We start from the raw sequence: 26309 nt of genomic DNA, 5'->3' as shown, positions 1-26309 counted from the left end.
TATGTCTGTTTATAGAATTAAAGAGAAAGTATTATCATATAAAACGAAGCAACTTAAACAACTTACATTGAAAGAAATGTTTAATGAAATAAACAAATAAATATTAAGCTTTTTTTTTTTTTTTTGTAAATTTTGATACCTTTAGATCATAATTGTTCTTTATTTCATAAATTACGGTTTCATATTTTTAATTTTAGAATTTCTGCATGCCATCTTACAAGATTTAAACTGATGATCTATAATCCAGAAAAATCGATAATCCGGAATCGCCGAAGTCCCGACGAGTCCGGATTAACGACTTTTGACTGTATAGCCGTGGACAAGCATGATCACTTTAAGCCGCATCTACTGTAAAGCTGATTTTTAAATCATATTTCAGAAAGTAAACATGCATTTTACTGTGTATTGCAAGAACTGTAGGACAGAAAGGATCTCTTCAGAAATTTGTTGAATGATTTTTCGACAGGTCTCCATTAGTAACATGTCGCGAGTTTTCCTTTCAATGTTTTTTTTCATTTCCATTAGTCAACGAATGTCCAAGTCATAGTAGTCTTCAAACTGCTACGACTTGTCGCCATTTGAGAAATCTGAAAACTTCTCGTACACTTGTGATTTACTCAAAGCATCATCTTAAAAGTTTGAAGAATCATAACAGAAGTCTCAACTGCAATTTCTCAAGGAAAAGCAAAATTTCACCCAAATTCTTTGTTTTTTATAATCTTACAACACAAAAATGGCAGAATGACGAATCGAGAAATACCTATTTGTCAGAACTGAAGACAAATCTCACGTCTTAGCGTAATGTCATCTGGCAAATAAGCGCCAGAAATCCTGATTTAAGGCTTAGAAGTGCGATAAGTAATTAAGAAACACTCACTTACAGTGTTGCCGTTCCAGTTGTTTTTGGGTATCCTTAAGTATAGTCCTTCATAATTTCTTTCAGTTTGATATACTTTTATTTCAGGTGTGGTAAGGGTAGTTCCTTTTGTTTAATATCATCTTTCATGCTGTTTGTGCTCCTTACCGCAATCCCACCTTTTTTTTATTAATTTTGTCGTGGAAAGTTCGGCGTGTCCTTCGCAGGTAGTTTGCAAGGGTATGTTTTTCTTAGTAAGATGAGAACAATCACTAAGTGATCGAATCCATTTGAAAATTTAGGGGAGCTCGTTCTCTGAACGCACCGAAGAAGGAGAAAATTACGCTCATAATTAAAAAAAAATTCAGGACCTGGCGTTAAAAACTAGAGGGAAAATACTGAAGAAATATGGTATGTTCCATAAATTGTAAGTGAAAATTATTTTCCATGGTTAATACTTCCATTTGATTTCAAAGATTTAAGTTTATTAATAAAATTAAGTGATTGGGTCAGAGGTGTTACGTATTGTTTCATATATAATTTCCAAATATAATAGAAAAAATATTCATTAAAATATAATAGAAAGAGACAGAAATCGTTTCAAGAAATATATATATTTGAATATTTTTACAGATATCTACATTCTCTTTACATATTTACATATTTACAGTATTTCTCTTTACAGAAAGTTGAGATACACATGTTAGGCACTCAACAACATCTACAATGAACAAATTGCTTAAAACTATAAACTTTCATTACATCTTTGACAATGTGATAGAAGCCACTGCATACATCACAAGTTAGATTCTGCAGCAGCATGTGGATGGAAATAAACACTCTGATAAAAATATAAAATTCTATAACGATATAAACTCTATAACTATTGCAAACAATGATGAATTTTTATTATGGATAGGATTGACATGAGAGATTAGATTTTAATGTCATATGAACAGATTAATATTAGAATATTATTGTCGTAATATTTTAGTATCTGCGCTAGTGACTATAAATTTGAAAATCATGAAAATGTATTTAATTTCATTTTAGTGAATATTTTTTGCAAATATTTAAAGGGGATCATTGAAATTTTAGAAGAAATCTTTGTTTTATTGTTGTTTCTCTGGCTAACCCGAGGTGTGAGGCTTGCTTGTGTTGCTCGCTCGTTTTGCCGTATATTATCACTGATGAGATGTGCAGGATGCGTATTGTCGATGACCTTGAACGACCCTGGGTTTCGATCATGGATCTAATACTACGTGGCAGTCAAATACTCCACAGCTGCCGCAAGAGAGCTGCTATGTGGTCTGATATTTGATCTACTTCGTGGTGCTAGTGTTTCGATTGATTCTCCGGATCGCTATGTTCTAATCGTTCAGATTTGAACATGTAGTCAGATCAAATCTGAACATTTTATTATGGTCATGAAACAAGAGTTTTGCCAGTCGTTAGCTTATGCCCAGGGGTCATTAGGAGTAACTGTAAACCAGTTCTTTTAACGGTAATTCCTGGATAGAAGGTTTCTTCCTGCCTTTTTTTAAAAAGAATAATAATTAGATAAATAGGTACTTTTCCGTTTTGCCGGCGCAAGCGATAAAGTCGCCAATAATGGTACAACCGATGCCAAACGGAATATTCTCGCTGGTAACCTTTTAAGCCTCATTTTCAAAACAAGTCGCAGCTTTTTCTTATCAGATTGATTGTTTCTTTCAATACTGGCATATCATTACATAGAATTTTTATCAGATAGTTCAGTTTTATGTCTAAGGCCATTTTCGGTAATTAAGTCAATCAGGATGCAATCACAGCGCTTAACCCGAAGCCGAAAATATAGAAAAGGTAAAGTCAAGTGTTAAATTCATCAATTCTAACGAGAATGCATTAGCAAAGTAAAGCACTGCAGTTTTACATAATTTCTGAGTAAGCTATTCGTACGAATTGAAATATTTCTTGCATTTAAACTTGTGTTCCAAATTAAGATTTAACTTGAAATTAATGTAGATAATTACTGAGAGCATTAGATTTTTGTAGAGTAGTTTACGTGAGATGAGATCGCTTAGTGTCACGTGATATAAACCGGCGAATCAGGATGTTGAACCATGAAAGCATAGTAAATTCTTAAATTAATGTCTTTTTACAAATTTATTGTCTTTATTTATTGGCTTTTTATAAAATTTTAAGCGATATTAAAATGTTTATGCCTTCGAAAAAGGAATTCTCAGAACTAACATTTTTTTAATATTTTTTATGTGTATACTGTATGTTGTCGCCAATAAAGTCTGCTTGGCGAGATTTGCGCCGGCGAAACGAAAAAGTACCGATAAAATATTCTCATATCTAAAAGGCTGTAAAGTAGTAAAGGTACTGTAAATTGTAAATTTAGGTAATCAGAACATCTACAGTAGTGTATGTGTGTTAATTATGAAGAGAAAACTTTATATAAATTTGTAATTCATTGCTCGGTTTGTAAAAGATATAAAAATAGCAATACTTTACGTTAAGATATATATAAGCCATGTAGAAAAAATATAAATACGTTTTAACCTAATTTGGTAATAATTAATAACCTAATTTGGAAATTTTGTATAAAATTCTAATGAATTTATTTTCACTAGCTCTTGCTTTTTTGAAAATGTTTTCAAAAGGGAAAAAAAAAGTTTAGTGTCAATGCATTTAAAGTTAGGGATTGTTTACAAATCTACGCAAGTAAAACTAATCATCTCTAATCTCTCATATCAATCGTTAGGTATGAAATCAGAATTGCAATGAATGTGTATAATGCATGCAGTTGAAAACAGAATATATTAATTATGTTCTGCTCTTCTCATCAGTCTCTGAACGAAATGCCTGACAATTCGTGGTAAAATATACCGCGATTCATTTTCGCTGGCAGCAGTTTCATAAGTATCGGGAACTGGAATTTGGTGGTGGTGGTGGTCTTCCAAAGACCGCTCTGGTGTCACGAGATTAGAAGCACTCAATAACAGTGCTGTGGGAAGGGTATCTTCCTCCGTCAACAATTCCTCAATGGAAGAAGAAGAAGATTCAGAAGAGGGCGCTGTAGCTAAAATGGCATCCAGATAGCTTTCGGACGCTTGTAGAGCCCGAATTTCTTCATTTAAGGTGGAAGCAAGAGCTTGTGTACGAGCCTGGTGCAACATAGCTGGATTCATAACATATCGAGGACGATGCATCATGGGTAAAGCGTAGTGGTTCATCATAGGGAACCGAGGTAACATCATAGGATGAGGGTAATGACGTGGAGGATGAAAATTGTAGCCACTCAGCAAATTATGACGCAAAGACCGGAACATTGATCCTCCACTTGAATATTCTTCCATCAAAAGCTTAGTTATTAGACCAGCAGCCAAAATCTCTGCAACTTCAGTACTCCCTCCACCTCCACCTCCCATACCAAATATACCAAGGCCAGCTGACGTAGGCTTGCAAATGTTAAGTAGCTGAACAGCTACTAGAAGAATACTTAACTTTCTGATATTCTGGGCCATTATCTTTATTCTGAAAATAAAATTAAAATTTTGAAATTAGCTTTATGCAGAATATAAGACTACCCATAATTAATTAGATTCTGAAAAATACAAAAATTGACATGTTATGCAAGCAAAGCGATTGAAAGTGTTAAAACATTGCAATCGTAAATTATGTAAAACGATTAAAAGTGTTAAAACATTGTAATCATGTACGCTTTTAAATGTAGCAATAGTTCTTTTTCATTACTGGTCTAATAGATTATGTATGCATTTGGAATACTATCTTTCTTAAATTATTTATAGCTTAATGTTATTTCTTTGCTGAAGAGCAAATAATTGTTGTTTTTTTATAGCTTTTATCCCAGGGGTTCTCAGCCAGAGTGGGAGTTCCATAGTTTCGGGAGGAAATGCCGCTATCTTTTTATTTACCTGTTGAGTATCTAGTTTTCGTTTATGAATATAAAGAACTACTTTTTTCAATTTTCAGTACTTATTAACATTTTCTGTATAATTTCTTTTTTGATTTATATAACATGTTAAAAAGTTATATAAATTTAAATAAAAGTATGCGCATTTTTTGAATTTTTGTTAGAAGGGGGGGAATGAATTCCCCAGCAGTTGTGAAAGGAAAGCGTGGGGCACGAAAGGTTGAAAACCACTGTTTTATCAGATGTTGAAAATATTGCTCTGTTTATGATTATGGTTTCTGAAGTAAAACGCACTTCTGGAAGGTAGTTCCATCATTGCATTACATCATTCTATCATCGCACCTTACTTGCATGACTAAAGGATACTGAGGTTATTCATGGTTTATTTAGCGGTCCAACAGAGATAGTGGTTAGTGATTCTGACTGCATACCGAAGAACCCGGTTTCAAATCTGGGAGGAATCTGGATGGATGTTTGTAAATGTGTGGTGTCTATGCTTGCGGTATGGGGGCACTCTAAATATGCGGCGAGCGGAAAGTCCTCTCGAGAGATTGGTGGTAGGGAAAGAGCATGGGGTCTCTCGAAACTTCGGGGCAGAACTGAGCTAAAGTCGGGCTAGGCTTGTACTGACTTTTGTAACACAAGTAAGATTAGTAACAAGTACAACATGATTTATTTAACTTTCACGTTAGAGGTTACATGATATTCAACATGATTTATTTAACTTTCACGTTTAGAGGAAAACATGCTTATTCCCATAGGGGACTATGGTATGGCATTTCCATTATTTAAATTGCCTTTACTATGGAACATTTGCAAAATACCTTCAAAAATATAAATTCGTTGTATTTTCTAGAATGGAAAACTACTCTGCATCCGGGGTCATACTCAGTTCTAGAATTTAATAAGGCGTAGAATTTTAATAGCTTCAAGAAAATCACACTGAACGTATAATTCTTGCCCCAAAATAACTACTGACGTAAACGAAAATTTTTCTGGCCTTCTTAATACAAATCTATGATAAAAATTCTTATTTTCATAATGTATTTTACCTGTTTTATGGTATTCACATGCAATAAAGGAAATATTTTTCCAGAACTTCTATGAACATCATCTTTCTGTTACGAGGTATTTAATACAAAGCACAAATAGCAGATGACAGATATTTAGCTGCAGTTGATGAATTTTTGGTCATACTTTTACATCACGTACATAATTATCAGTTCCGGAAAAAAAAAAAAAAATCTGAAATGTTTCAGATTTTAAATTACGTCCAAACGGGCGTTTTTTAACATTTTGTGTGTTACCTTTCTTTATTAAATATCATGTTCCTCGCACTTAAACCATAAGATCCAGTGCAACAGCAATATCGCAAAATAGTTTTAAAACGAGCATATCTTTAGAATTTCCGATATAGAGACTCACGCGCTGGAGATAAAAATGTTTTTTCTGCACAACGTTGCCATTGCTCGCTTTGAAATCCTTGAGTTTGTTAATCAAAAATTCGTCAAAGTTTTAAAAAATAGGAAATCGATCATAAAACAAATTTCAAATTTGGTCTTCCACATGCTCATATTCGTTGGAGGATTACGTTATTCAAAATTCGATGACTCTATGTACCGTTATTTTATGACAATGTGAGAAATATACATACATTTACGCAGATTTTCATTATTTAATTTCTTCAAATATAATGCAGGACTCTAACATTTTATGGCAACAGTTTGAAAAGTGAACCGACATTTATCCGTCCGACGCAAAATGCCAAAACGAATCTAATAGTCCTTCGGGATTCAAATCCCTTTGGACTAAAAACGAATAATTTGAAAATTTTACCGGTTTTACGTGCTTGCAAGAAAATATTGCCAATTGTATATGCCGCCGCATGCCTCTCGAATGCGGATTTGATATTAAAAATTTGGAAATCATAAGATCCAGGAATTTGGAGCTTTGCATGCGGTTCATAAATTACACGTATCGTGGGCTTTCCTGCATAATTCTCTCTGTCAGCTTTGAACCAGCCTATGTTTTGCTATTTTGAGGTAAGATACATCTTTAGCGGAAACATTCTAAATTTTTTTATTATTATGTTATATTGTGCTACACTATTCTGTCACTCATCATCTATGTGAGGTTGCAAGCGTTTCTATTAAATGTCTGTAAAATTAAGATCTTTAAATATATTCCGCAAAGCCCGTAAATCACTGTTCCCGTTTGATGTAACAGAGAAGCTTTAGTTTTTCTTTCAAACTGTAAAAACTGTAAACTGTAACAAATTGAGCGACTAATGGCAATTAACTAAGCCCCACAAGTGGCCGAACGGATAAACACTACCTCATACTGGGAGTTTGTCGTGAGTTCGAACCCAGGCTAATGGTCTGCTCGCATGTTTGGTTTTTGTGATTTTTTCATGTGTAACTTTCTAACTAACGAAGCAGTTTCCCTCAGAAAGTCCTCCACGAAGACATTCCTCTCGTTAAACAGATAGTTCTTGTGCATTTTTTCATAATCACGTAACCAAGATACTACGTTTTAGATACTTTGTAGAGTTCCTCACTTTGGAATTCTAAGTTAATGTTGGAAGTGAAGAATCTAAGAACTGATAAGCAAATAATCGCTTGAGTTCGGTGACAAGACACAACAAGATAGAAGGGTATCTAACCCTTTATTATTCCAATAAGATTTAACAAAACTCCACCTGGGAGTGTACAAGCAAAGCCCGCACTTGGACTTGAACTTAAAAGACTAAGAATTAAACTAAAACTAAGATTAACTAAAGAAGTATAGCCGAAGCTATCAAGGTTCAAATCGAGTTGGCCCCTTAACTTATTTAACTACGAAGCTTAGCAAGGGCCTGAGTACGGCCGAGCGTAATAACAGCTTTGAGAGAGAGAGAGTGGCCAAAAAGGCAGACGCGCGTAAATCAGAAACTGATTCTCTCTGACTTAGTAAGTAATTTTGTGGTTTAAATACCGCTTCTCCTCATTAAATATTCAGCAAGATTCCAAAACTACGTTCTGGACGGAAGTAGTAAGTTGAAGTTAAGAATTTGACAGGAAAGGAACTTTAACTTAAAATTTAACTGTTAATAAAATTAACATAATCCTTACAACTTAAAGATTCATTTATTTTATTATTATTAATATTATTTTTAATAATGAGTCCACCTGATGCAATTTAAAACCCGTTCAGTTTAGAATAAAATAAATATATTTAAAACGATTATTATGCACATTTATAGCTTCAGAATCTATATACTATTTACCTCAGTAGATAACTATTTAGGGTTTTTCTATAAATTTTTAAGAAGTACGAAGGTGCACGAAATCGCATTTCAAATGGGTGTCAAAGAGTCATTATTTATAAAATACTTTACTAAAGGGCTTTAAGATTTTACTTTGCTTAGATGCGAATAAAAATAAGAAATATAAAATACGTATATATATATATTTATATTCTACACATACCATCTTTGAGATGTCAACGGACATTGCATCTTACAAACCTATGTTTCCAAACCTATATATGTTGCACATTTTAAATAATTGCTAGTACGCGCATTACTGGTACAATTAATTACTGGTAATTAGTTTGTTGGAAGTGCTGTACAGATCTAAGCACTAATCTAAGTCGCCCAGATGACATTTACTTTGAAAGTTTGCGAAGAAACCTTTGGAGAATTTTCATTTTGAATGTCAATAACATTTGTATACAGTCATTGGCAACACAGTCAGCCTGAAGAAATATTATTAATGGGAAATTATCGCCGCATGTTTTCCTCCTCTCAAACAATGAATTCCGAAGAAACGGTTGGTAAATATTAGACAGATGGAAGTGTTGTTGATACTGCTGGATTGCTCAGCGAATAAATATTGGTAAATTATGTAAAATGAGCTGGTAAAATAAGAGTGAATAATAATATAACTGAAAAACTTAAGCGCCTAAAGGTGTTTGCAGTCCCATTTTAGAAGAATTGTTTAAACGATTGAAAGCAATATTAGCGTGAAATAGCAGCATTTAATTTGAATGCCAAAGGCGTCAGTAACACAGTGGGAACTTTCTGAGTTTCTGAAGGCAACAATGTTTCTGAAAGAATTGAGATGCAGTACAGTAGAACTCGGCTTAAGTAGGATTGCATCTCATGTCGAAAACGGTAAAATACAGATAAAAAATTTTTTTTTCTAGGTGAAATTCCTTTTTGTAGGTGCAATGTAAATAAGAGACTTTTACTTTTCTCGTCATCGAATTTTATTTCAGTGGAGTTTACACTATTAGAAAAGTATAACATTATTTCTTCTTTTCATTAAAAAGAAAGCAAAATACATTTAATTCGGTAGCATTTGAGAATTTATGAAACAATTTTTGTATTCTTTTCTTGTACGGAGTAAAGGAAGTAGTGCAATCGCGAAAAATTTCGAGTATTATATTTCAACAAAAATATCCATTTTGACCATTCCCGAATCAATTGAGGCGATATTTTTGCTTGACATCTGTACGTTCGGACAGAATAAAGGACTCTTTTTTTCCAAAACGGATTGCAAAGTGGATTTAAAAGGAGTTTAAAAGGGATTTTTTCGTGACGTCTGTATGTATGTATGTACGTATGCATGTATATGTCTCGCATAACTCAAAAATGATTATTGTTTATTATTATTTAAAAATTTGATTCCGAATGAGACTGCTAGAGGCAACTTACCGGCTCTTCGCTGCAAGCAAATACTAACTAAGAAGAAAGTTTAAACAAACCTTTTTATTAAAACTTTGAATTTAACAAATGCACGATTATGCTTACAGAAGATATTCCGCAGCTTGTGGGATTCATCTTATATAAAATGCAAATTAAAGCTGAAATTAGTTTAACTTTGGAGGTTCACAAATAAAAGCTTACCAAGCGTTGGCTCAACCTAAACTAATATGCGCAAGCAATTTGGCTAGCAAAAGGGCTGACGCCGTTCCAACGTAATTCTCAGAGCTGGGCGAGAAAAGTGATACAGTGATCAACATTGCTACCAAAGCTCCTCTTCTATATTTCAAAATCTTTACTCTTTAGATGCACATATCTAATTTTAATCCTGGTGAGAGCTAACGAAAGTAGAAATGATAATACAGATTAGGTAATAAGATAATGGGTTAATCAATATAAACCTTACAACTAGAATCCGGATTGGTTTAACACTAAATAACTTACTAGTAACTTTTCAGAAAATTAAAAAAAATCTTAAGAAAATTAAGAAATACCAGTATTATAAGGTTATCAAGAAATTGTAATCTTACCTTGATATCTAATTTTGGCTTAAGATCACACACAATTTTGAGCTAAGCAGTTAAGTCAGACCTTTTAAGTTTAAGAATTAGTTTTGTAGAATAAGTCCTCCAGAGCTTTTTAAGGGGAAAAAAAGAAATCGCAAATTAACGCGTCTTGGAGATCTCTTCCCTAACTTAATAAAGAAAAGAATTAATTATTCAAGTCGCAGTAGTAGATTTATTTCACTGAGTCACTTGCACACGAGGTTTGAAAAGTATTTCCAAGTTTTCAAAAAGCATTTCCTGTTTTGCAGGATCTGAGAATTGAAAATAGTAAATATCTTGATGCGATTTCCTTCGAGATGCTTAAAAAAAGCAGACGCAAATTTTTGACAATTATTTGATCCTTAACTTATTAAATAAAAAAGTTCAAACTGCTGTTAGGTTTTCTGCCAAATAGGTAAAACATTTTTTTCTAACTAGCACCAATGATAATCTCAGATGAGTTTAGGATTAAAAGAGTTAATAAAGTAAAAACATTTTCATAGCGTGTTAAAAACTATACAAAACTGCATTAATATTAAAGTGGTACTAAAACGAAATGCATGAATTTTGAAAACTTGATTATTATTCTCAAATTATTAATTTTTCAAAAATGATTTTTTTTGTTTTTCAAATCTAAAAATATATCCATATTTTTAAATGAGTGTTTTAAGAATTTTTGCAAGTAATTTCGGTGATTAATTTGAAATTGAGAAAAACCAATTTCTGCCGCTTTCAGAAGTATTCCGATAAATTTTCAGTGAACAATTACTATTTTTTAAATTTCTTTACGTATTAGTACCCATCGTAATTCAATATAAAAATACTTCTTTCCCTGCTTTTTTTGTACCAATTTATAATAAAAAATATTTTATATCGTTTTGCACCTATTTTTTTAACTGTTTTAGAAACTAGGGAAATCATCGTAAAAATAATTTATGTATTCTTAGTCCATTATTTTTTTTAATGACATGAAATAACCAAGAAATATCAAGTACTGAACTACCATTAAATTTAAAAATCTTTATTTAAAATTGCTCCACTGTGTATGCATGTGTTTTGCTCCATTTTTTTAAAGAATTTTATGTTCCTTTTTAGCAATTGACTAAATTGCGCAAGATTCAGTAGTTTTACATTTTGTAATGCCCCTCCCCCACAAACGGGATAGTGGTTAGCGACGGTAGTAATTGGTGACTCCGTATCGAAGGGAGTGGCTTTGTATCATGAAGAAGGTGCAGATGTTTTTAAAGGCAATGTCTTTGCGTTATATGGAAACACTCTAGATCAGATTCTCAACCTTTTCTTGTGGGACAATTTTAAAAATTTCAAAATTTGGCGGCACACTAACAGTAAAATAAGTTTAAAGAATTATACTTATCTGTAATACACTACGTAAAATATTTTATGATAATAATTTTCAATGTTAAATAAAATAATATGTACGACAAAGACTACAAAATGTTTATTGAGTAATTAATTAAAAATTAATTATAAGAATACATTTAATGCGAAATTTGAGCTTGATGATTTTTGATAATTTCGTTTATGTTTGGTCGTACAAATGACAATGCCACTCTCATTTCGTCATCTACATTCAAAAGTCTCCATCATTTTTATATTTGTTAATGCTGAAAATCTGAATTTACGCAAACTAGAAAATTGTAACAATATTTTTAAAGCTTTTTTGGCTATTATGGGATAATCGCCCCTAATTTTAATCCAAAATGAATTAATTGACCCTTCCGAATGTTTTGAAATTAAATCTCCATTATTACAGTGCGAATTTAGTTCTTCCACTTCATTCAAAGCTAATTCGTGTACAGATGTATCCGTTATCACAAATAGATTACGAACCCAATAAAATTTTTTATATCTGAATTTGGGAAGTAATGAATAACTCTCTCTTGTAATGTTGTCAAATGGTCAATGACAATTTTATGAATAGTTTTATAGGAGTCTTTTGGAACTGACTCAAACTTTCCCAATCCTGAGCTTTGTTCTTCCATTAAGTTATTTTTTTTTAATCCCACCAGTTTATCTGTTGAATTTAATGTATTTTCTGTTGGTCCTAGAATACATGAATTTATGATATTCAAAATTACAAAAATATTAGATAAGTAAGCTAGTTTAACCCCCCCCCCATATTTTACCTTTTAACAAATGAACAAAGCTATCAAAAAGTATTTTCATCTCGTTTTTCAATTCAAGCACGCGAGATAAAACTTTTCCTCTGAATAACCACCTTACTTCCGTGTGCAGTATCAAGGATTCGTATTTCGCTTCCATACCTTGGCATAAATTACTAAATAAGTGACTTTTTAATGGTTTTGATCTTATATAATTAACCAATTTAACACATTGTTTCAGCACGATTTTTAATTTTTATGGCAGATATTTTGTAATAAGTACTTCCCGATTTAAAAAACAACGGGTAACTAATATATCTGCATTCATTTCTTTCTCATTTGCCACAAATTCTTTTATATGTCCAGTCATAGTTGGAGCGCTATCTGTGCAAATGCCAATACATAAATTCCATAAAACTTTAATTTCTTGTAAATGTTCTTGTTCATGTTACATCGAAAACAAGTTTTCCGGCTGTACAATTAGATAACTCACGACAGCATAAAAATGGATTAATTATATCATTTTTGTGAACGAATCCACGAAATGCAACTAAATGTGACTCTCCCGTAATGTCTGTTGTTTCGTCTATTTGTAGAGCAAAGTTTGAACTGTAAGAGGTTTTGCAATATTTTTCCTCAATACTTCGAGACGTACCTTTAATTCTTCGATGAATTGTGTCATTTTTAAGTGTTATTTTACAAATATCGGTATCTGCTGATCCATCAATCATTATTTTTACAATTTTGGGACAAGATGGTAATATAATTTCTTCAGTCAAATTATTAGATTTAATTTAACTGCAATTAATTCGGGTATTTCATAAGAAGCTGAGCTTTTTCAGACATACTAAGTTGTTTTCAAAAACGTTTACTTGTTTGAATTTTGCAGATAATGATTTTTGAAAGCAGCTGTTGTCCTTTGATGTAAGCGAAGGATGGTTAGTCAGCAAGTAATGTTAGAGCTTGCTCGGAACCATAGCGCTATTTGATAGTTACAACCACATAACAGACACTCGGGAAAAAAAAAAAAACTGTATCGTTTTCCATTGTAAATGTAAATCCAAATTTTGAGAAATCGTCGTTCCGATGAACAATATATAGTTTATTTCCATAAAATAGTATCAATATATATTATAATTTTCTATAAAACAATATTTCTATAAAACAGCCGAATGATTCGGTTTCGGATTTTATTTTTTTTTCTCGGAGTATAATTAATAATTAAAAAAGTGGCGGCACACTTCAAGAATTTAGTGGCACACAAAAGTGCCGTGGCACAGTGGTTGAGAGACCCTCTGACGCATCTACTGGTGCTTTCTTTCAAAATCGAAGTGGAATTGAGCAAAATGATACTGTCACCCATACGGACTTCTTAACTAGCTCCTTTCTCAAGCCCATAATGGCTTCTCTGACTTTCTTTAGCGAACGCTTTCTCTTATTTATTAAAATTGTTATTAAAGATGATGTAGAAGTTATTTGCAATTAATTAATTGTAAAGGTACTCCGTAATCAAAACGCTTTGATCCTTAGTCCTATAAGGTGGTCTCCCAAGGTTTTTGCCAACGACAAAAGTAATCTTATATATTTCTTGCTATGGTAGAATTCGTGCGCTTGTTCTGATGATGATGTCAGACAAGTGATATTAGTCAGAACAACAATAACGCATTTTGTAATTGTTAAAAAGTCCGTACGTCAATCTCCAGTTGGAATTCTAAGCTTTGTAGTTGCTTTTGTTTCAATCAAGTCCAGACTTAAGAAATTCAACTATCAGTTTTTGATTAAATAGAACCATTTTGAAAATGGCGAAAATTCTTGATGCGTTTCCGGAGTAAATTCGTTTCAATTTACTCCAGTTATCTGGTGAAAGTTTTTGGGGGTTACAATTTTTTTAAATATAACATTTTGTTGAGTAATTCATTATAAAATCATACCTCCTCATCAAATTATTTTCTTGCCAATTTGAAATCTAGCTCCACATTCTTCCATTCTACGACATTTTTAAACTCGAAACTGTATAGCGAAATGATCTGCTTTCACCATTGGTATGAAAAATTAAAACTCCTTTTTTTTTTTAATCTCGTGAGTTGTATGAAAAATTATTTCCATAAAACACATTTACTTTACTAGTGAAATATTATTACTCATAAAAATATCAGCACTCTTACAATGAGTTCATATTTACAGCAAAACTCACACCTGCTGTTCATCAGATCTAGCATAAGCTACAGAGAAGTATTTTATGGGAACATATCTTGACGCGGAATACTGTCTTAAAATTCGGGACACTTCTGCGTAAGTTAGGATGTCTGATCACCTTGTTTTATACGTGAGCTTCCAAAATATATCATTAAGCTTAAAACAACAGCAATTTTTTTCAAGCAGTTTCTTTCTTTTTAATTTTAAATAATTAATTACAAAGATTGTATCAGCATGAAAATTTTCCAATGGAATTCAGAGCAAAAATCTTAGAAATTTATTTTGAATTTAGGTGATCTGATGTTTCAAGAGATCATAATTTCCTGGAATTTCATGATTTCTTGTTAATGCATACGCCAGTAAGCCTTAGACAATTCAGCAAGTTAAAACGAACATTTGTACAGTAATTCGAAATTCAATTCTGATTAGAATTGTCTTTATGGTATATGGTGCGATTCTGTAATGTAACGAGAAAAATGCTAAAAAGTGAAATTTGCTCACTGTCTCTCTCTTTTTTTAATAGTCCTTATAAGTATGTCGTTTTTATTTTTTTACATAATTTAGTCAAACAGCATGAAATTAAAGGTTCGGTTGACTTATTTAAATATGGTTGTGAAGGCTATCCGCAAGAGGAGAGGAAAATTACCTATGCGAATAATCTTCTATACACTATATAGGTTTAAAATTAAACGTATTTACCATAGAGCCACAGTAAAAACTGTCCTTTTTTACTTTCTTCTACGAAATAAAGGAAGTATTGTAATCACGAAAAATTTCGGGTATAATGTTTCAATGAAAATATCCATTTTGACCGCTCTCGAATCCATTTGAACGCTGTTCTTGCTTGACATTTGTACGTAAGGACATATTTAAGTTCCAAAACGGATTGTAAAATAGATTTAAAATGGATTCAAAAGAGATATTTTTCGTGATGTATGTATCTTGAATACCTCAAAAACGAGTAGTCTCAGAATGTTTAAATTTTGTATATGAGGCTACAATATAATTGTTTGCAATCCTCCTCACCAGACGTATATATATCCACTCTGTTAACCGCATCGATGAGCTCAGTTTTTACTCTTATGAAAATGTCGCCACACGTGAAGACTTTGCTGCTTTAAAGTGATTGAATTCTGTTGTTCTTATGCTCCAGGTTAAGGTTTTTAATCTGGAGGTTAAGGCTCCATGTTAATCTATCTGCAATAGTTGTAGAATTATCAGCACCTTAAAAGTTATTTAAGTGGTACTAAGCCTAATGTAGTCGCTATTTGTTTACATTTGAAATTCTTAGTAAGATTGTGAATTAAGTCAGTGTATGCACCATGTTCAGCGTCTTATGCCAAGCGGGATCAAAATTAATTTTCAGTTTACTCAGCGAAAAATCTATATTCCTGCCCTGGTGGAATTGCTGGTTTTTAATTAGAATCTCTAATTTTAATAATACAAATTATTTTTTTATCTGTGTTCGGTGTTTTATGTTTTTCTGTATTTTATAATTTTTAATGAAGATGATTTGAATGTTCATGTATTTTTGCCTTATCACGAAGTGAGAACTGAATTAATTGAATAAGAAATATATTTCTAATGAAATTTGAGGAAGCAAATTTAAATGAAATGCAGCAAAAAAATGTGTGTAATGTACAAGGGAGTTATGTGGTGCTCTTCACATCAGATAACAATTTTTAATCTGCAAAACGTATTATATATTCTATCGGCTAACTAATTATTTTTATATGGCAGCTCCTAACTTTTGTTAGACCAAAAGTAAGAACATTCGATTTCGAGACACTTTTAAACATTCGATTAGTATAGTAACATGACCTTTCCTTTTCCTGAAGCAATGTCAGCATTTTTCATATGTACTGGAAAATTTACAAGTATATATTTAAGAAGGAGTTTGGAATACAGAATAAAATTAAACTGCTTTAAATAATAATAATAATTTTATTATTTTAATAGCCAATGAAACTAAAATCATATTAACTTACATTGAAAAAAAGCAGCAGTTTTTCCTTAAAACAAATAGCTTTTTAAATGGTGGACTTTCCTCTAGCTCGGTAATTTTTTGCTCGTTAACAGTGTGTAGGAGATTAAATATTACAAACGAGCAGCTCAGCCGACATGGGTGAAATGAAATGCAGTCAGTCAACCTTTCCCTTTGTGCAGGTTAAAATTAACATTACATATGAAGCGAAAATGGCTACATACAGAGCACGAATAGCTCATCAGGCCTAGTAAATATTATTAGTATAACAGTATGAAGAAATGCAATTTTTAATCGAATTATAATATTCAGTATTTATGAAAATGGAGTTTAACAGAAGGAAAAAAAAAGTATTTTATGTAATCTAAATTGAAGTAAAAGAAGTATGTAATCGCGAAAAATTTCGGGTTCTAGATTTCAACGGAAGTATCAATTTTGATCGTTCCCGAATAAAGTTTGACTATTTTTCTGAATAAAGTCTGTACTTGCGGACAGGCTAAAGGATTCTTTATTCCAAAATAGATTGTAAAACGGATTCAAAATGGATTTTTTCGTGGCGTCTGTACGTACGTACTACCTCGCATAACTAAAAACCTATTAACCGTAGATGAATGGAAAATTTGTATACGGGACTGCTATAACACCTTTTTGGGGAACTTTTTTTTAACTTTTAATGCTATCTCTAGGTTCTGATATTTATATTTTGGAAAGTTGTATGCTCGGTAGGAAAAAATAAAAATACAGGAATTTTGACTCCCGTACGACAAAAATTGACTTGTGTATTTAATTTTAAAATTTGCAATTTTTGATGTCATTTTCAACTTGCCTCGAGGGATCGGTTGATTAAGTTAGAATAATTCGAGGAAAAAATTTAAATGAAGTTCAGAAAATTGTGCATAATTTAATAGTAGCGCAAAAAAATCTGTGGTGGAAGTCCACCACAGATTTGTTTAAAATTTAATTTTCATTTCCATATTTTAACTTCGTAAACAAATTGATAAATTAAACGTCATTTTTATGAATCTATCACAGTCTCTCTATCATTTTTCTGCTCTGTTCAGTATTTTTCAGCATTATGTTCAGTATTTTTCAGCAAATTATTATGAATTAATTTTTTTAAATGATATTTCATATATAAACTAATTGCATCTAAAAATTTCTTCACGAAAAATAGCCTATATTTTTAGATTCATAAGCGAGTTTTTTAATTAAATAAAATTACTCATGACGGAAGACTCTGAAAAGTTTTAGGCAATGGGAAAATTATGGAATTTTTAATGCTAGGTTAGCTTTCAAAAACACCGCGAATATAAAAAAAAGGATGTTAGTAGTCATAACGTATCTATAAGTAAGAAACATTAGTAATAAATTATACTAAAAGTATTGTATTAAATATCCCTGTGTCTTTCGTTAATAATGTTTCGCAATGCCTGCATCTAAACATAAGTTAAAACTGATTTTTTCACAATTTGTATTAAAAATAAACAATTCTGATGAACGTTTAATTTTTAGACGAAAAAATCAATTTCAATAAATATTCTAGCTTAACTGCCAGTAATTTTACTAAATTTAAAAGTGACATCTTCCGAATATAATTATTTTTAAGTTAATTATTTTTTCATAAATTACGCGTAATTTTATGTTGGCTATCGATTTGATTATGTTATATATTTAATTTAAATTTAGATATCATCTTTTTTTATTGGAATATTCAGTCAATGAGTAAAATAGTAGCATGCTATATAAAGCCACACATTTTAATTGCCAAATCTGTATGTGACATCTGCGATAGATGATAAAAAGTATAACTTTTACGAATGAAAAAATTAGTTCGTCACTAACTTATCTTCCCTTTATCTTAATTTTAATGAATATATTCTACATATTGATGCTTTAATTAGTATTTTTATTAAGTAACGCGAAGAATTAGTATTTAAGAAAGTCTGGGAAAAAACTTACTACTTATAAAGTTCGACTACTTAAAAAAAAAAAAAAAAAAAAAAAAAAAAAAAACTGGAAAATTAATTGTTGACTACATTTTTATATTCTCTTATTTTTTTTATTTTCTCCTTAGATAATATTCTATAAAATGTTATTAGATAGAAAAACGATGAAAGGGTGATAATAACTAAAAAATAAAAAATTACGAAAACAGTGCAATGTGTGAGTTAATTTTATGAAGATAATACAGTTTCTGATTATATTTTTTGACTTAAATCAATTCTGGAGAGAAAATAACAGTTACATTCCCGTGTATATAAATTTAGACGTTACGCTTTTGTTATTGACTCATAAAAATATTTTACAAGTTATGTATAAAAATTAATATTAGTTTTATTCTGGTTTGAATAGACACTTTTCTCGGCCTCTGAATGGGAACACAAAAATCAGTAAAAACTCATTCATTTAGAGAACACTAAGTGCCAAAAACTTAAACTTTAGAACTTCGATTTGTTCGACGCAGGAAGCTACTAAAGAGATGTTAAATAGATTCTAGATTAGATCAGTTTATTTGGTATGCTAATAAATTATTCTTAAACTGGATTGAATGTTGGTTTAGACAGAAATGCCATTGAATCATACATGTAGAAATTTAGATGCGGCTTTTAAACTAATTGTAGAACTTTGTTAAATACGCAGCGCCATTATTGTCTATTGAATAACATTAAAAAATATTTTTAATATCAGTATGCGGATTTATATAATAATAAGAATATTGATCGTGATAAAGCTAAGAATAATGAGAATACGAATTAGAGAACTGAATTATTTTGTTTCCTGCTTTTAATTTTAAGTTACAATTTATATTATTTTTTCTTAACTTGATTATTTTTTAATAATAATTATTAATAAAGATCAGTCTGTAAAATGTAATATTGTTGAGTACATTAAAACAATCAATATCATTAACGCTTATTTAATATTTTCTTTAATATTTTTATGAAAAATGGAAATATTGAAATAGAAGACTTTTTAAGAAAAAATTTTGAATCAGATAACGCAAGAAAATATTAATGGAAGCAAAACACGAAACATAAAATTACTTTTCAACTATATTTTCTTGCTTTTTATCTTTTGAAGTTTCATTTGGAACTGAATCAGGTAAACACAATCATTAAGCATTTTTTTTTACTATTAGATCATTAAGTCATTAGTGGTATTACTATTACGTGAAATTTTTGTTAAATATATTAATTGCAGTTTAAACAAACCATCATAATCGAATCAAAATTGCTATCGAAATATGCTAAAAGTATAGTATATATAATTTTCTGTTCCAAATACTTTTCATTGCGAAATTATATAAATTTTCCCAGTTATCCTCAGTTTAGAATTTAATTTCTGATGCAATATTACAAGAAAATGAGAATGAGAAATCTTACCTCTTTGTTTACCAACAAAGGTTCCAAAAAATTAAATCCAAGAGTAGAGAATTCTATCTTTAATGACTGAAATCGAGTGAAAGAATGACTTTCTACCGCTCGCGGTTGCAGTTCTTAAGTCATAACTCGAAGAGGGAAAAAACGTGATCGTGCAGGGAGCTATCTTCACGAGGAAGCGCCACCTCCCTATTCCCACCTTTTTTTTTATTACTCTCCACGAATCAAACACTAGAAGATTAAAACAAATCATAAAAAATATTCCTTATCCGAGCACTTCGAAATCCTACTGAGTAAACTTTGAATCGCGTTAACAGTTTCCTTTTTTTAAGGATACATTCCTTGCTATAGTGATGAAAGTACCTAATGGAAACGGAACAGATAGGAAGTTCCTAATTTCTTGCTCCGACGAATGTCATTCGGAAATAGTCGTTTGGAATCATTTTGCTATTTTCGTGACAGCAGGAAGTGTATCTTTTCTCGCATGAAAGCAGATGCAATATGATTTCCATAAATACCTATAAATTAAAATCTATTTTTTGCAATTCACTTTAAGATGTTTAATATCAAGCACCACCTAAATCCGGAAGCGAAAGCTATTTATGATTGGAAAATCGCTGAGATAAAAACGAAGAAGTCTTTTTGAAAACATTATTTCGGTGTTGTATTCGTCAGTGAAAAGTGCTACATTAGGCATCGCTTAGTTTGATTATGTTTGCCCACTGCTAATTTTGACAACATTAACGGAACGATAGCATTAAACGATGAGAAAAATATCCTTAAAATAACAAAAAATTGAACGGATTTAATGCAAATATTGATGTATTAAATTGTATGCTAATAATGTGACTAGAAATATATATAAATATAGAATGTAACAAGAAATATAATAATAATAATGCAACTGAAAATTTATGTGTAAAACGTTTCAGGTTTATATGAATTTTATTTGTTTGTTTTTTCTTTTTATTTGCCTCTTGTTTTTATTTCAGTTTTTCATACTTTTTTCATTATATATTAGTTTTAAGTATTTTTGGTATGATTACTACATTTATTTTTGAAATTAACTGTAATTAATTATCCATCCGCGAGTCGGAGAATTATTTCCCATATTTGAATTTTTAAGATTTAAATTCGGAAATTATAAAATTGATTAGAAATGTAAAATTGGAAAAGGGATTTGTTCAGATATATGAGATGATGAAAGGTGCTTTTCATGAATTATTGATGGTTGTCTAAGAATGTTCCAGTTCCCCTTGATAAGTGCAGATCTTTCTGAGGAATCAGCAATAATTCGCTTAGCTTATTCTTCAGCTTTGCATTTTAATTAACAATTCCATTGTGATTATTTAAAGATTACAAATAATAATTACCATAATAGTACACATTTGCTTTCTAAATTTCACTTCATATTTCATGGGGAATAATTTTCATTCATATTATAAGGTATATCTCCCGCCACTACACCAGGAAGGCCTTCTGGGTGTAGTGGTCAGCACGCTCACGCGTATTCGAGAAGTCCGTAGTTCGAGTTCCGTAGAGGGCATTGCTCATTTTTCATCTCTCTCAGTTCCTAATGTCTCTAGAGTGACGCCCGAACTAAATAAGGTGGTGGATGATGATTTTCCACCACCTGAATTTGGCGATTGGGTTCCCTAATCCCAAGTCGCCCTTTAAAAGGGGCACTATATAAGGTATTTTTCCCACCATCTTAGCATACCTTTGTTATGTAGTGGTCAGCCCGCTCGAAGTAGTTGAGAGATCAGTGGTTCGAGTCCCGGCGAGGGTATTATTCATTTTTCATCTCTCCTGCTTCGAAATAACCTAAATGTCTGTACAATATATTCTGTATTTTCTCTATTAAATTAAATATTATCTTTGAAGAAATAATTTTTCGTAATTTTACTTTTTAAATCATTGAAATAAATTTAAAATTCACTAATTTTAAAGTTTCATTCTTGTTTTTTTTAGAAACATGTAAGTAGGTACGTACTTTACAGCATTTTAACTAAGAAATTGCGAAGCATGTTCATAATATATTTAATTCAAAAGTTCATTTATGGACTCTTCATAACGTGCCCGGAAATTATTTGATCGATTCTGTTACCCTAACCTTAACACTCGGAAGGAATTTCTCACTGGAAGAGAACGTGCCAATGTACACTGCGGAGGGGAGGGAAAGACGGGGGGGCAGTTCTATATCTCCGGTTCTACTGGGCCGATTGACGAAATTCAAATTCCGTTTCTCATGTCTTGTAAGCGCGACTTAGGATATATATTAGATTTATATATAGCATTTTTCTAACATAGGTAGTTTGATACAAAATCGGACTTTTTCTGAAAACATACCAATTGTTTTCCACATTTCGATTCTACGGCTCAAATTATGCCTCAACATTAAATTTTGTAAAATTTGGCGCGAAATTTACGGAGAAATTTAAAAGCGTAACTTGATGCATTTTTTTTTCAGTTTGCACCAAGAATAATTCATTTGGCGAATTTCTTAATATATGGCAACCTATTTTCCTTTCCCTTCCATTGTACAGGAGCGGAAAAAAAGTCACATTGTTTCTTCTTTCAAATAATTTTAACAAAGTGCCTAAACCACATTTGATATTATTATCGCTTTCAACAAATATGCAAAATTTCAAAACCCGCCAATATATATATTCACGTATATCTTCGGAAATTTTGAATAAAAAACTGTAAAATTTTTGCAGTTATGCTTAGAAATACATTTACTTTAGGATGATGTTAAAAATTTTATAGATTATAGTCCAAAATGTTTTTCGAAAAATTTATAAAAAATTATTTAAAAATACAAATTAAAAAAATAAATCATAAAAAGTGGGTGGATTTTTTTTTGGAATGAACCTAAATTTCGACATATCAAAGAAAGAATCAAATAAGTTTAATAAAAAAAGAGATATTATTAAATATATATCAAATTCAATTAACATTGATGAGCTAAAATTTTAAGAGCTAATTTTCTAAAAACTACTCGTGCGATTTTTACAAAACTTGCCATAATTTGAGTCATAGAATGGAAATTTGGAAAAAAATTTTGCATGTCATTTCAGAAAATGTCCGATTTTATGTTAAAATACCTGCATTAGAACAATGCTATATATAAATTTAATACATATCCTAAGTCGCGCTTCCGAGACATGGATGAAGCAAGTTGAATTTTGTAAATTGGCCCAATAGAACGGGAGACACAGAACTTTTCCCCTTTTTTTTGCGCAGTGTAGAAGTTAAAATTAGATAAAAATACAAACTTAGTTTAGCAGGCATGTGTTCAGAAAAAAAAAAAAAAAAAAAAAAAAAAAAATCGGCACAATTATTAATTATTTTTTGGCTTCTAAAGAAGCGGGACCCGGGTCTGACTGCCCTCAAAATTAATAGAATTATTGAAAATCTACATCAAACGAAATTTTTAACAGAATTTCTTTTGAATGATTTTAAATGGCCGACTGAAATCGAAACCAAGCTGTTTGACGAATTAATCCCTCAGTGATAGTTCTTTGTCATTTGACCCCTTTTATAATCAGTTTTGAATTAATTTGGTAATTTTATCTTTTATTTACCGAATTTACTTCAGTAGAAAAAAATATTCTATAATATTTTGATTATATTAACAAAATTGTTTATTACAATAAGTGATGTATTTTCTATATTTCCTTTATACAAATGCGTGGGATCATGACAATTCGATAAAAATATCCGAATAACATTAACAGCATTCACATTAAGCGAAGCGGAGGCTACTGTAAATCTTTAATTACCGTTGGTTGCTCTGATATGAAAATTTGCTCAAGAAAAAGACATTTTAATGAGCGAAATATATAACTGTTTTGCAGATGAATTGTGCATAGTACAAGCTGACCATACGTACCATTTCAAACCATGCAGTGCCGTTTTTTGTACACTGCCAGGTCGCCAGTCGTTTTGATAAAAACTGCAAATTTTTCCTGTCTGATATAAAAATAAAGCTTATAGAAGCATTAGGATTTTTAGAAGCAAGCAAGATGAAAAATTAGCAATCGCCTTCATCGGGAATCGAACCGCGGACCTCTGAAATACCGACACAGCGTGCAGAACCACTACACCACAAGGACACGCTAGGAAGGCGGGAGAAATACCTTATAAACTATAAATGGGCTTTTAGAATTAATAATAAATTATTGTTCTGTGATCACTTACTATAATATCTAATAACTATTAGAGTTATTCTGGTATCAGTAATATTTAGAACTTTTTACCAAAATATTATAGAATTTATTCTTTTTAGAAATATAGGAAATACAGCTCCTATTGAATGATATTTTCTCTTATGTATAGAATGTGGCCAAAAGAGAAATTTACGTTAAAATGAAAAAACAATAAAAAAATACGCTTTAACATGAATCTGGGCTACGTAGTATGAATCTCATTATGATAAGATAAAATAAGATAACTTCATCACAGAAATGTTCATAATACTATTATTACGAAATATATTCAGGGCCGACTCTAAGCATTTTGCCACCCTTTGCAACCTCTGCAAGCCCTAGATTCTGCTGTTCTAAAATTGAAAAATTTTGCCGCCCCTAAATTCTGCTATCCAGTGCCTTCCCTAATTTCTAAACATATTGCCAGCCCTAAATTTTCCTGTTTGGTGCTTCTCTAAATTCAAAAAAATTTGCTGTCCATAAATTCTGCGGCCCGAGTGACTTTATTTGATGCATCGGCTCATGCCCTGGCCTTGAATAAAGTGCATCTTTATATATATATAAGCGGCTAAAGTGTGTGTCGCCGATAGTTTATTGTTGCCACTCGGAAAAATGAGCGCAGAAATTAACGTTTCTGCAGTTTTTAATTAATATCTCGAAAGATTAAAGTCGTACGAAAATGAGAACGGTACCGATGGATGAGAAATTTTTGGAATCCGAGGATACGCGTCTCGAATTTTAACTCTGCACCGTTCCACAGATATTCGAGAAAAAATAATTTGGCACGTAACCAAATCCCTCTAATAGGGAAAACCCAAGAAAGAAAGTGGAAAATATAGGGAAAAACGTAAGGGAAAATGAGTTTTTAATTAATTTCTAGGCTAATTAAAGTCCCAAGAAGACGCGAATGGTCAAATCGCGTGCCACGGACCTGCGGAATCCAACGGTGTACTTCGCTAAGCCCAGGAGCCAGCCGTTTTTGAGGAGATGATGTTACTTCCCCCCATATATATATGCGGCTTAACTGTCTGCTTGTAGTTTATTGGTTTCTTGCATAACTGTACTAGCCAATGGGGTGAAGTTGCCACGGCACAGGGTTGCCGTTTCAATTGAGACGTAGACAATTTCTTGTAAAACTTGCCTTTGCTATGACCATCCATAAGTCTCGGTGTACTTCGCTAAGCCCAGGAGCCAGCCGTTTTTGAGGAGATGATGTTACTTCCCCCCATATATATATGCGGCTTAACTGTCTGCTTGTAGTTTATTGGTTTCTTGCATAACTGTACTAGCCAATGGGGTGAAGTTGCCACGGCACAGGGTTGCCGTTTCAATTGAGACGTAGACAATTTCTTGTAAAACTTGCCTTTGCTATGACCATCCATAAGTCTCAGTGTAAACGCTTAAGCGTGTTGGTATTTTTTTACCTGAGCCTGCATTTGAACACGGTCAACTTTATGTTGCCTGTTCAAGAGTTCGTGAAAGAACGGACGTAAAATTGAAAATATTGGGTGGTCCTCTGCAAGGCCAGCTTAAAAATGATGGAAAGATCTACACAAGAAATGTTCTGTACAAAGAGATCTTTGACATGTGAATTAACATTTCATAAATCACCTTTATTGATTGAGCTAGCGGTTGGCCCTTAAGAAATGTACCGCCAGTGGTTAACTTCGTTATACTCTACTTTAAGCAATTAAGCAAGTAGAAGGGTTAAACCCCGTGGGACAGTAAGCAAAGAGGCGTCCTCGCCACCTGCCCCGGGTAATTCAGTTTAAATTAGCAGACACTCTTGCATAAGTCATTTTAAGTAAAATTTATAATATCTAGAACAGCGGTCATTTCGTATGACAGCCGGGCTTTCTAGTCTAATATAAGTGTACTAAAATTTTATATGGGTTATGTTAATGGACCATAATAATACGTTCAACATGTTTATGCCATAAAACATTTTCTTATGCAATAAAAACTTTCTATCATCTTTTTTTTTGCCATGATTAATATTCATCCTGTTTGTGCTATCCCAGCGTCTTGTTCCTGTCTCATGGTAATATGTCCAGTACAGCACAGTAATAAGTAATAAATAAAAATTTCAGCCCTTGGGAGAGAAATAAAGATTTTAAAACTCGGTGATGAGTTGCTAAAATCTCCATCATTTTCATTAATATGAGTTACAAAAGTTTGCTTAAGAAAGTCCTGTTCAAAATTAGGACTCATGGATTACACTGATTGTTTACTTATATTACCTGCTCTTACTGTCTAAAATTCTTTTTTAATATTTATCTTCCTCTGAATGCGTCAGGAAGTTGTTATTGAAGCCATAAGGAAGTAAATATTGAAAAACATTCAGAAGA

At 31.7% G+C, this 26309-nt stretch overlaps 1 protein-coding gene across 1 annotated transcript; it reads right to left on the bottom strand.

The window, feature by feature from the left end:
- Positions 1-1451: 1451 nt before the first annotated feature.
- On the bottom strand, positions 1452-19910 carry LOC118194973 (uncharacterized). The gene is made up of 2 exons (XM_035366197.2): positions 19754-19910; positions 1452-4378 (listed from the first exon to the last, which is right to left on the bottom strand). The coding sequence occupies exon 2, from the start codon at positions 4366-4368 to the stop codon at positions 3664-3666; it is 705 nt and encodes a 234-aa protein (XP_035222088.1). The 5' UTR covers positions 4369-4378; positions 19754-19910; the 3' UTR covers positions 1452-3663.
- Positions 19911-26309: the final 6399 nt, after the last annotated feature.

Source organism: Stegodyphus dumicola, chromosome 3 (genome assembly GCF_044657685.1).
Source record: "Stegodyphus dumicola isolate Sdum_Otavi_A_Nest chromosome 3, ASM4465768v1".
Taxonomy (NCBI): domain Eukaryota; kingdom Metazoa; phylum Arthropoda; class Arachnida; order Araneae; family Eresidae; genus Stegodyphus; species Stegodyphus dumicola.
This window is presented reverse-complemented; position numbering and strand designations above follow the sequence as displayed.